At 39.9% G+C, this 12,133-nt stretch overlaps 1 protein-coding gene across 3 annotated transcripts in view; it reads left to right on the forward strand.

Annotated features, from left to right (window-relative positions):
* Window positions 1–12,133, forward strand: part of LOC114030005 (SPARC-related modular calcium-binding protein 1) — a 195,067-nt gene that overhangs the window by 130,297 nt on the left and 52,637 nt on the right. For 2 of the 3 annotated variants that reach the window (XM_027844663.1, XM_027844665.1), the window contains exons 6-7: window positions 2,820–2,909; window positions 5,015–5,095. In XM_027844663.1, the coding sequence (XP_027700464.1) occupies window positions 2,820–2,909; window positions 5,015–5,095 (171 nt within the window). The remainder of the gene's footprint in view (window positions 1–2,819; window positions 2,910–5,014; window positions 5,096–12,133) is intronic. The other variant, XM_027844666.1, reaches the window with a different exon arrangement.

Consider the following 12,133-nt stretch of genomic DNA (forward strand, 5'->3'; position numbering starts at 1 on the left):
AATAGAATTAAACAACTGATTTTGTTTTCTAGAAGGGCAGATAACCTCAGGCAATCTGGGGTATTGAAAATGTGATCAGTAATCAGACTCCCTCCTTTTACTTTGATTAAATATTAGGCCTAGGGTAGAGTCCCATTTGCCCTAGGGCATCAATATCTGGAGGATGTGTCCCACCTGTCCTGGTCCCCGATAATGCTGTCCCCATTCCTTATGCTCTTCCGCTAAGCCCTACAGTGATGGGCTAGCCAATTTTGTTTTTTCTCACCCTACTGGGACGCCACTACTCTAAGGATCCTTTCACTGTAGTACCATTCTTTCAAGGCTCCATCTTCCCCCACTGCTGCATCCTTTTCATTTTGCCACATCTTCTTTGACTGATTTCAGGGGTTAAGAGTTAGGGATTATTTAGCATTGTCATGGGGGTGCTGACTAGACTGTCTGGGGGATGAGTCACACACGGACTCCTCTATGGCACCTGATGTCCAAGACCAATTGTTCTCTATACTGTTTGTAACCCTTGAATTTACTCTGTTTGCAAGAATTCCTAGTTTCTGCTCTAGTTAGGTCAAAGGATCCGAGAGTCCCAATTGTTGACTTTTACTATTGATGAGTTCACTGGTAGTCTAAGTAATATTTGAGAAGCAGTGTTCTCTATCCCAACTTGTTTAACATTATATATATAACATGTATATATATATATATATTTATATATATACACATATATACACATATACATATATATTTAACATTTATATATAACATGTATATATACAGATATGTGTGTATATATTATATATATAATGTGTGTATTTATTATATATATAATGTGTGTATATATATTCTATATATATTATTTATATTATATTATATTATATAATATATAATATAATATAGAATATATATAATACTATATATATAATATAATAATATAATACAATATAATAATATATAATATAATATATAATATATATAATATATAATATATATTATATTATATATTATATATTATTATATATATAAAATGTGTGTATCTATATATCTATATATATAGATATATATAGATATATAGATATATAAAAAATAGGATATTGCCAGTGCTCCCCTGGTACCCTCATGATAAGGAGAAAGCAAGGAAGGTCTCCAGAATGTTGGGTGAACCCCTAGTGGTGAACTTTTGGGAGTTGCCCAGGATGGACAGGGTGGGGAGGGAGGGGAAAAGCATTTATGAAACACCTACCTTGTGCTAGGCACTGCACTAAGTTCTTTAGAGATATCTCATTTGATAGGCATGGATAAACTGCAGTCTGTATCGCTGTCAGGACTTCTCAAATCAACGAGATCACAGAGTCATTTGGTATTTAATATGGTATTACATTAAAGTAATTTTCTTTTTTTTATGAGATAGGCTTTTGAAAGAGAGGAGATAACACAGATGTCTCGGATCAATATATTATTTCCTACCTCTTTCTTCCAGCCCCAATCACCTGGCATTGTTGACACTTTAAACAAGTGGTTTCCTGTCCTATACAGCAGAGATGTCAAACATACCAACCTGCACGCAGCTCACCACACTCCCCAAGTGCTGCTGAACCAGATTAAAATGTAATTGGGAAATAGTTAACAAAATAAATTTTAAAATACAATAAAACAGATAACATTACATTTTAAAACTAAGTCAGTATGAAGCCACAGGGATCCTTATGTATGGATTAATGGCTCCTAATTTGATTTTGACACCACTTCTATAAAGAGAACAACAAATATTTACCCCAAGACTAGGGTTAGAATGACAAAAATCTTTGTTCCCATTTCCATGTTAAACACACAAACAAAATGAAATCTCTCTTTCTTTTTTCTTTAACATTGTAGTCCATGTTGAGATGGATGCTTTAGAGGTCAAAGTAAAATATGTTTAGGTGGTGCAGTAGATAGAGCACCAGGCCTGGAGTTAGAAAGTCCTAAATTCAAATCTGGCCTCAGGCACTTACTGGCTGGATAACCCTGGGCAGGTCACTTACCCTTGTTTGCCTCAGTTTCCTCATCTGTAAAATGAGCTCAAGAAGGAAATGGCAAACCACTCCAGTATCTTTGCCAAGAAAACCCCAAATGGGGTCACAAAGAGTTGGATACAACTGAAACAGCTGAACAACAACAAAAAATGTCCAGTTCTCCACTATCTCCAAGTCGTAAGAATACTACAGAGGGCTTAGATGATGGCAAGATGGACCTTTCTGTTTTCTCAAAATGGTGAGCACCAGAAATGGAGGCTATGGCCAAGGACCGCGGGGGCAGAACTATCAGGAACTATTTTAACCCCTTGTTTGTTCACAGCTACGAAACCACCAGGGCAGGTTTTGTGTTGGTAAGTGTCACAAGAAGATTGGCTAAGCCACAAAGGAGTGAGGCCTTTATCCTGATGATTCTATTTCTTTGTTCTCTATGAGAGCAAGAAATGGATATCATGGGGCACACTTAACTCTGACTAAACCTTGTCTACCATGCCTACTATTCTTTCTAGCTTCTGAAATGCGGAGATATGAGAGCAGGTGAGGTAATTCTTTCCCATGCCGTATTTTACTTGGGAGTAGAAGTCTCTCAAGAAATGAAGACCCGCTTCCCTTTTCTCACTCACCCCCACCCCCCTTGAAACAGCAAGTACGGGAATTTGTTTTGATGGATGTCTTCTCACCTTGTCCCTTTTGTCTTCACCTATATTTTCCCTCTTTGTTGCCCTCATTCTGGACTTGGCCAGGCCATGTGCAAACCCAACCATTCAACAATTCTGGAGAGTAGATAGTAATTTACCTCAATAATGGTAGTGTCTTTTCGTTTCTTTTTAACCCTCAATTCAGATGATGGGTCTAAGCCGACGCCCACGATGGAGACACAGTTGGTGTTTGATGGAGATGGTAAGAGTTGTTCCTTCTTCTCATTCTACTTAGAACCTTAGATTTGGAGAATGATCTTTGCTTTTTGCATAGAGTTAAATATTAGTTTTTCAACTTAAAAAGAATTAATTCTAAGAAGCAGGTAACCCATTCACCTGAGTTTTAGTCTTGATTCTTTCCTTGATTGCTGTGAGGCCCTATTCAGTGCCTTCCTCTTCTGGATCTTGGTTATTATTGAAATAAAAATGAGCATTATAATATACTAAGGAAGAGATGGCTCCTACTTGACTGAAGTAATTTATCAAACCAACCCCCTAATCTGCCTCCAGTCTCTACTATTCCAATTTATCTTCCATACTGCTATCGATAGGTAAGCATTCTTCCTCAATGTTGTTATAAGTACCATGTCAATCCTCATTGCTTGTTGACTAGTCTAAACTCTTTACCCTGTTATTCAAGGCTGTCTATAATCTGGCTGCAACCCAATACCTCCCTCTTATCTCACGTGCCCCTCTTTAATGTACTTATCCTCCAGTTACACTAGATTCTTAGAATCCACCAACCATATCCCTAGGGACCTTGGCATCTGTCCAGGTTGTTCCCTCTGGGTGCGATGTCCTCCAAGGTCCAACTCAAATGCTACCTTCTTTATGAAGCCTTATCTGATATTTCTCTCTACCCACCCCATAATCTTCTCAGGGCTAGAAGCCATCTTCTCTTCCAGTCAAGATGTATGGAAGGTTGCTCATACCCTTCTCATTCACTTATTCTATTGTATATTCTATTTATATTATATTTTTGTGCATGTCTCATCTCCCTTAATAGATTGTAAGCTACTTGTGAACTGGGATTATGTCTCATTGACCTTTTTGTCTCTCCCAGCACCTAGCAGAGTATCTTAAATATAACAAGTAGTTAATGAAGGTTTGATTTATTAAAGCACCTCTCAGGTAATACACTAGATTGATAACCATATGGAGCAAAGGGGAGTAGAGCACATAGTTCTTTGCCTCAAGGAACTAATAATAGCCTAATAAATGAGACAAGAAGTACGTGTATAAAGTTAAGTAACAGTATGAGATTTTTTAAAAAAATTAAATGGCAATAGATGGGAGAGACCTCTGATTCTTAAAGCAGATGTCCAAATATATATATGTCATCTTTAAATGGGAATGAGCTAGTATTGATTAACCTATTAGATTTGGTGTTTGGGGATAACTGGCTAGCAAAGCTCTCTGAGTTTCAGTTGAGGCTTGCCTGGGCTCAGCACCTTGAGAATTCCAAAGAGCCTCGGATCTTTGGCAGTCTTAAATTCCCTGTGAGTACCAATTGAGTTTGGGATGGGGTGGGGGACAACTTGAGAATTCAGATGACCCTGTGGTAGGTTCAAGATGCCCCTGGAAAGGAATGAATTTCAGACCTCTGGACTGTTAATTGAGAGACCCAAATAACTAGGGGCCCTAGAACCAACCTTGTTTCCTTGGAGCCTGTAAGACAAAGAAATCGTTCAAAGCCAGTCTGGATCAGGTCTGCCTTGAGAGTTTGACTGATTGGAAAGACAACAAGAGAGAACTTATATGACTCTTTCACTTTCTATTCCTTGTTGGGTAAAGTCTCAGCAGTTCCCAGTTGAAGCGGTCTCCGTGGCTTGTTTGGATCTCATTTTGTTGACTTATCCCCTTTAAATCTTCTCCCAAGGAAGCAGCTGAGAGGAAGTGGGCTTGGCCCAGCCTTCTTCAACTCCTGGGATAATATTTTCATTTCTGGTCAGAATGGCTTAGGGCCCCTGGCCTCTGACCACTTTGTGGATGGGTCCCCACTGTACAGTGCAGATGTCTCCCCACGGAATCACTGAAGGGTGGGGAGGGAGTTAGACTTGTTATCCTGAATCAGAGCCTTTGAGCTGATTTAGAGAAGAGAAGAAAGGGAGAAAGCAAGAGATGAGGGCAGGTTTGGAAGAAAAGGAGGTATCACCTCATAGGTTTTAGGAAATACCCCAGGCTCTTAGAACAGGTACCCAAGTCAGAATCAAGGAGTGAAAGGTCAGAGTCTGACTTCATGAATGTGGTAATTTTCTCCTCTTCATGTAACCTTTAACCCTTTATTTTTGTCTTTTTTTCTTTTAGAAATCACAGCCCCTACTCTGTGGATTAAGCATCTGGTAATCAAAGACTCCAAACTAAACAACTCTAATGTAAGAAATTCAGGTAAATGATCCTTTGGAGAGAGTATTCTTTATCCCATATCCTTTCTCATCCTTTGCTACTAACTAGCTGTGTGACCTTACCACCCTGGACCTCAGTTTCCTCATTTTTAAAATGAGAAGGTTGACTAACTTGTTAATGAGCTTCTACTATGTGCCAGGCATGTGTGAGATGACTTCTAAGGTCTATTCCAAATTGAACATTCTATGATATGTGTGGTTTAACTTCATATTTACCTTCTAGCTGCCATGCTGAATAGCCCAGAATCTGAAAGAAGCAAAGCTATTCATAAAGATATCAGCCAGTGGACTCTTAAAACCCTAATCCTGGACCTATTTTAAGCTACAACCAGCTTAAAACTATTCACTGAAGTCTTTGGATGCTGACAATGTATATGATTTCTGGTCAGTTTGAACTCTGTTTGCATTGGTTGGATCTTCCATGATTAGGAACTTGGTGGGACAAATGTGAAACTTTGAAGGTTAATAGGTTTGGGGAAAATCTCTTTGTCTACTTTCCTTAACCTGAAGACTAACCTTGGGCCAATGTCCATAAATAGGGAATAGGATAAGAACGGTTCTCAGATTTTTTTGGTCTTGGGACCCCTCCACACTTAAAAATTATTGAGGACCCAGAGAGCTTTTGCTTATATGACTTATGTCTTTGGATATTAGAAATTTCTAGTATTCACATATTAGAAATTAAAACATCAGATTATTTATTATGATGATAAAAATGTTATTTACCCTGGGGACTCACGAAAAAGTCTCAGGGATCCCTCAGTATCCTGGGCTCCCTGGGCCACACTTTAAGAACCACTGGGATAGAGGTAAGAACTAGAACTATGATTTCTCTGATATGAGGAATTGAGGAAACTTTATCTACTAATTCAAGTCACCACCTTCTCTGAAACTTGCAAACTTAGAATAGGGATTCTTAGTCATATTTGTGTCATGGACCCCTCTGGGTGTCTGGTAAAACCTATGGACCCCTTCTCAAAATAGTTTTTAAATGCATAAAACAAAACGTATAGGATGACAAAGGAAACTGACCATATTGAAATTCAGTTATCAATTTTTTTTAAAGCTCATAGACCTCAGGTTAAGAACCCTTGTCCTACAGAGTTGCCTAGAACACTGAGAGGTCAAGTGACTTTCCTATAGTCACACAGCATTCCAGTATGTGTCAGAGGTGGAAACTTGAACCCCAGGTCTTCCTGGTTCTGAAGTCAGCTCCCTAAACACTACCCATGTGGCCTCTAAATAGGAATAGCTGTTAGCAAAATCATTAATTAGCAAATTAATTAATTGTAGTTCTATTATGAAGTATAATCATTTGTTAGTTTATCATTGTCTGAGATGTCAGTCAATAAGCGTTTATTAAGCGTCTACTGTGTTCTGAGCTACAAAGAAAGGCAAATGGTAACCCTCTTCTCTTGAGGTTCACAGCCTAATGAGGGAGCCAACATGTAAACAACTTTATACAAACAAGCTGTATGTGGGATAAATTGGAAATGAGAGAGAAGACACTAGTATTAAGGGGAATTGGGAAACCTTCCTGTAGAAGGTGAAAAGGCAGCCAGGGGAGCCAGGAGGTGGAAATAAGAAGGGAAAGCATTCCAGGTTTGGGGACCAGCCAGTGGAAGAACATTTGGAGTCAGGAGATAGAGTGTCACATGCAAGGAACAGCAAGGAGGTCGATGTCACTGGATCATAGAGCAGGTGGGGGTGAGTGAGATCTGAGAAGACTAGAAAGATGAAATCGAGGAAAGGTATGAAACGCTTTGTAAACTCAACAGAGGATCTTATATTTGATCCTGGAGGTAATTGGGAATCACTGAGAGTTTACTGAGGTGGGGGATGACATGATCAGACCTATGCTTTAGTAAGATCGCTTTGACAAGTGTGATTTTGTGAAAATTGACTAAGGGTGGAGAATGTCAGAGGAAATGTAAAATGTGTGCAATTTATATATACTTCTGAAATTCAAATATGTGAATGCTTCCAAACAGTAATAACTACAAATCAAGGAGACAAGTAATTACGGTTTATGTGTGACCATAATGAAATTGTAAGAAATTTACTTCAACTGTGTGTGTAGTTTATGTTGTTGATAGAGGGGGAGGAATTAGAGATGATGATGATGATGATGATAATGATAATGATAGTGAGTCAGGCAGAATTGAATTTCTTCATTCAGGGAAAGATTCAAGTTTTTATGACCTCAAAGCCAATTTCATAGTTTGGCTTTCTATGTCACCCCTTATGGTGGTGAAATGTTGAGGGAATATTCATCTTGTGAGTGCCCAGAGGTAACCTCTGGAGAAAATCACTTTACCCTTAATACTGGAAAGGCCTTTATCCCATGGCCCAGGTAATTGGGCCCATTCCATTCCAAGCCAAGTTAAGCCAAGTCAAGCAGCATTTAATGAGATTCTGCCACAGAATGTATGGACACTTTCCTAGGAATACAAAGAAAAACTCAAAAACATCCTTGTCCTCAAGGGTTTGTATTCTGCTAGGGGGTAGGAGTGGGGATGTAAAACATGTCAGCAGATAAGTTTATATAGGATAATTTCAGGAAGAGGGAGAGCACTAACACTTAAGGGGATCATTGCAAGCTTTCTGTAGGAAGTTACACATAAGCTGAGCTAGGAATTCTAAGGATGGAGTATATTCCAGGCAGCCAGGACAGCACTGGAACTGGAGTCAGGAAGACCTGAATTAAAATCTGGCCTCATATACTTACTAGCTGTGCGACCCTGGGCAAGTCACTTAATCTTGTTTGCCTCAGTTTCCTCATCTGTAAAATGAGCTGGAGAAGGAAATGGCAAACTCCTCCAGTATCTTTGCCAAGAAAACCCCAGATGGGGGTCACAAAGAGTTGGGAACAACTGAACAACAACAACATATTCCAGGAAAGGAGGAAAGTCTGAGCAAAAACACACAAGTGGGAAATGTTGCCAGAATGCAGAATGTGAGAAAAGGCAGTAATATGCAGTAATCTCAGAAGATTCAATTGTAACCAGATTGTGAAATACCTTAAACGCCAAACTGAGGAGTTTGTACTTTGTCACAGAGGCCCTTATAGGTTCTTGAGCAAAGGAGCAGTGTGGGCGGCCCTTATCCCTCTTCTTTAAGGGAGGTACAAAGATTCCTTTCTAGAAGGAGGTAAACCCCTGCTGCTGGCTCCCGTATCTCTTTGCATTGCTTGAATTGACCTGAGGTTGTTTCTGAAAGAAGTATAAATGAGGTCACTATGCTTACTGCTTTGGGATGTGGCAAAGAACTTTAGGAAGGGTTGAAATGGTGGTTCCCCCAGTGGAATTGAAACCAGCACTGATTTTCAAGGGTGGGTGGGTGTTCTGGGGATTTGCCAGTGAAAATTGTTTTCTTCTCCCTGAATTCTAGCACAGGCTAGCCCCTTCACCTGGAAAGCACTAATTTCACATTTCTTCTCCTTAAGGAATTCTCTGTCTCCCTTTCTCTCCCTCCCTTTCTCCCTCCCTTTCTCTCCCTCCCTCTCTCTCCCTCTCTCCCCCTCTCTCTCCCTCTCTCCTTCTCTCTCTTTCCTTGAAGGCTAGCTAGCTCGGGTGCCGCTGCTTCAAATCAACAGCTCAGTTTGATAAATATGCATTAAACACATTATTTGCAAAGCCCGGTTCTCATTGTTGAGGACAGAAAAACAGACATGAAACAGACCTGTCCACAAGGAGCTTACACTCTACTGAGAGACTAAAACAGGGACTCAGGTAAACGTAATACAAGTTAGGGAGTGAATTGGACAAAGAGGAGATTAGACAAAGTGTTTAAGTAGTGCAGTAGATAGAACACTGAGCCTGGAGTCAGGAAGACCTGAGTTCAAATGTGGCCTCAGACTCTTAGTAGCTGTGTGACCCTAGGCAAGTCACTTAATCTCTCTGCCTCAGTTTCCCCATTTGCAAAATGAGGATAACACCTATCTCCCAGAGTTGTTGTGAGGATCAAATGAGATAATAATTGTAAAGCATTTAGCACAGTGCCCAGCACCCAGTAAGTGCTATATAAACATTAACTATTATTTAATTAGTAAAATTTGAGAAAAGGACAAGTAAGGGAGGCATATCCCTATAGAACAAGTTTTGTATGTATTTGGAGTACCACAGAATTTGAATCCTGAAGAGACCTCAGAAGCCATGGAATCTGACTCCATCATTTTACAGATGACATAACTGAGGCACAGAGCAGTGAAGTGACTTGCCCAGTGTCATACAACCTTTATGTGGCCAAGGTAGTATATGAATTCAGATCCTCCTGACCCCTAAGTCCAGCGTCGTGTCCGCTAAACCGATTGCCTTTCTCCAGGTTAAGTAAAATTGCCCATATGTGACTGAGGCAGGATTCAAATTCAGGTTTTCCTTCCTCTGAGTCCAGCACTCTTTCCAACTGCCCCATAGCTGCTTTGGCACTTCAGCTGATCTGAAGAGGAAGAAAAAAAAGTGCAGGGGAGAGAGTGCATTCCTGGTACAAGGCGGGGATTTTGAAATTACATAGAGGTAAGCACAGGCAACAGCCAGCTGTGCAGTTTGGCTGGAATGTAAAGGGTGTGAAGGAGAGATAGAGAAAGCAAATCTGGATAGGTAACATGGAGACAGATCATGGAAAGCCTTGAATACCAGGTTCAGGAGTTTGTATTTTATTCTAGACTAAAGGTGGGTGGGTGGGGGTACCATTAAAGGCTTTTGAGTAAGGGAAATCACATGGCCAGCTTTAGGAAAATTATTTGGATAGTTGCATGAGGGATAAGTTATAGTGGGTAGAGGTGAGCAGGTGAAATTAATTAGGAGACTTTTATAATAGTTGATGTAACTAGGATTGAGGCCCTGTTAGAGAGAAGGAAACAAAAGATGTCATGGAGGCAGTATTGATACAACTTGGTGACCAATTGGATGTGGGGGGCGGGGTAAGAGAGAATGAAGAATCAAAGATGACTGAGATTATGAAAATGAGTAATGGGGAAGATGTTAACATCTTCAATAGAAACAGGAAATTTTGGAGAAAGGAGTTGGTATGAGGAGCAGGGGAAGATGACGAATTTTGCTGTGGACCATGTTGAGTTTGAGTTACTAATGGACTATCAAAGTAAAATGAATGAATGAATGAATGTCAGTGAGTCATATGGGGCTAGAGTTAAGGAGAAAGATTCAGATACATAGATTTGGGCACCATAATAAAACCCTTCGGAATAGATGAAATTTCCCTGACAAAGTCCACCATAGACGATTGGATGGATACCCACACTTAATTGTGTGATGGCTCAAAACCACAGAAAGGTCAAGTAGTACAAAGACAATAAAAAAGATTGTAAACTTTTTGAAGGGCAAAGCCGGCCAGTTTTTAATTTTGTATTCCTAGCATCTTGCACACAGTAGACATTTAAATATCTACTGAAGTCTTAGTAAAAGACTAAGTATTCTCTTCCCAATATGAAATGCTTCTTAGTTTAACCCAGGGAAACTAATGCCCTGCAAAAAATGAGACCACAAAAAAACCCCTATGATTCTTTTGTTTCTCAGTTGTATACCTATGATAGCCTCTCGGAAGTAGTCTGCAAAGTTTGATGGGAACCTAGAGGTTTAACTTCCAGCATGACGCCAAGGGTGACGCCAGTGATACCTTCTTAGGGTAAAAGAGAAGCCACTTAGTGAAGTAGTTAGAACTTGATACTGACTGTCTTGTACAGCCAGGTACGTGGTAAAAGTGTGTTTTGTTTTGTTTTGTTTTTAGTGAAGATTTGATTGTAGAAATCCTTTTAGCTCTCAGGTATTTCTGATCCTTCCACCCTGGGAAGCTCACAGTGGCAACAAGAGAAGTTACCTGTTGGTGATAACCTCCGAGGATGATGTCCCTGGGTGTGATTTCTCTCTTCCCTCTACAGGAGACCAAAGGAACATCCCAGCTTCACTTTTCACCCAAACATTCTTTTTTTTTTCTTGCTCAGACCCTATGATTCTATTTTTTTTTCTTATTGGACTGGGAATTGTTGGTATTGGAAATGTTCTGCAAAGTGGCTAAAGGTTTTGGAAGGCATGACACATGTTCAGACAGACGTAGCCTGCCGTCCCCCATCCATTACCCTTTCCCCACACTCACACTTTTCTTCCCTCCCAGGTACCTTGGTCTTTCAAATCCTCGAGGCTTTGTCATATACTCACCATACTCTGTATCATCTTTCAGGTGATTGACAGATTTCTTCCCTTTAAAAAAGTCTTTTTTTCCCTCCTTTATTATGGAAAGCAGCTTGGTGAAATGGAAAGAGTTCTAAATCTGGAGTCAAAAGACTCAAGTGTGAATCCTACCTCTGGGCCTCAGTTTCCTCGTATGTAAAATAAGAGGATTGTACTAAGTACAATATGGGGTGGCAAGCCACAGTTTAAGAAGTGCTGAAGGGGTCGTGAGTGGAAAAAGTTTAAGAAGACCTGTGCTAAATTACCTTTGTGGTGTCTTACAGCTCTGGATCAGTGTTCTTATGAGCCTCCTTAACCCTCTCCTTCAATTTGACTTGGAGGTCTCTTTGTTTTTAAGAAAAATGATGCATCCAAGTAGATAATGCTTTATAACTTGGGAGTTGGCTTCTCCCACAGTAAAGTTTTGGCCTAGGTCTCTTCTCTCTTGCCTTTATTCTTTTGGGTTTTTTGAGGAATTTTATCATTTTTTTTTTTACAAAATTTGGGGGCCTTGTTTTACAGAAGAAGAAAGTGGTTTAGTGACTAGTTTAGAGTCACATCAATGACACAATGATTTAATAACAAAGCCTAGATTAGAACTCGAGTTCTTTTGTTTCTAGTTCCCCAGAGCTCATTCTGCTCCTCTGACACACATTTATTTACCCTTCCCAGATCCTGTTGTGCCAGGATAGGTCCCTATGGGCTGTTTTTCAATGTCCTTTTTTCCTCCTGTACATCCTAAATGGTAGTGTTTCTCTCCACTTGTCTTTGGGAAGTGGCCTCAAATGGAAAACATGTTCACATGAATCCTCCTCTGTCTGCTAAATAGAATATGA

This window comes from Vombatus ursinus, unplaced genomic scaffold, assembly GCF_900497805.2.
Source record: "Vombatus ursinus unplaced genomic scaffold, bare-nosed wombat genome assembly UNPS02014945.1, whole genome shotgun sequence".
Taxonomy (NCBI): Eukaryota; Metazoa; Chordata; class Mammalia; order Diprotodontia; family Vombatidae; genus Vombatus; species Vombatus ursinus.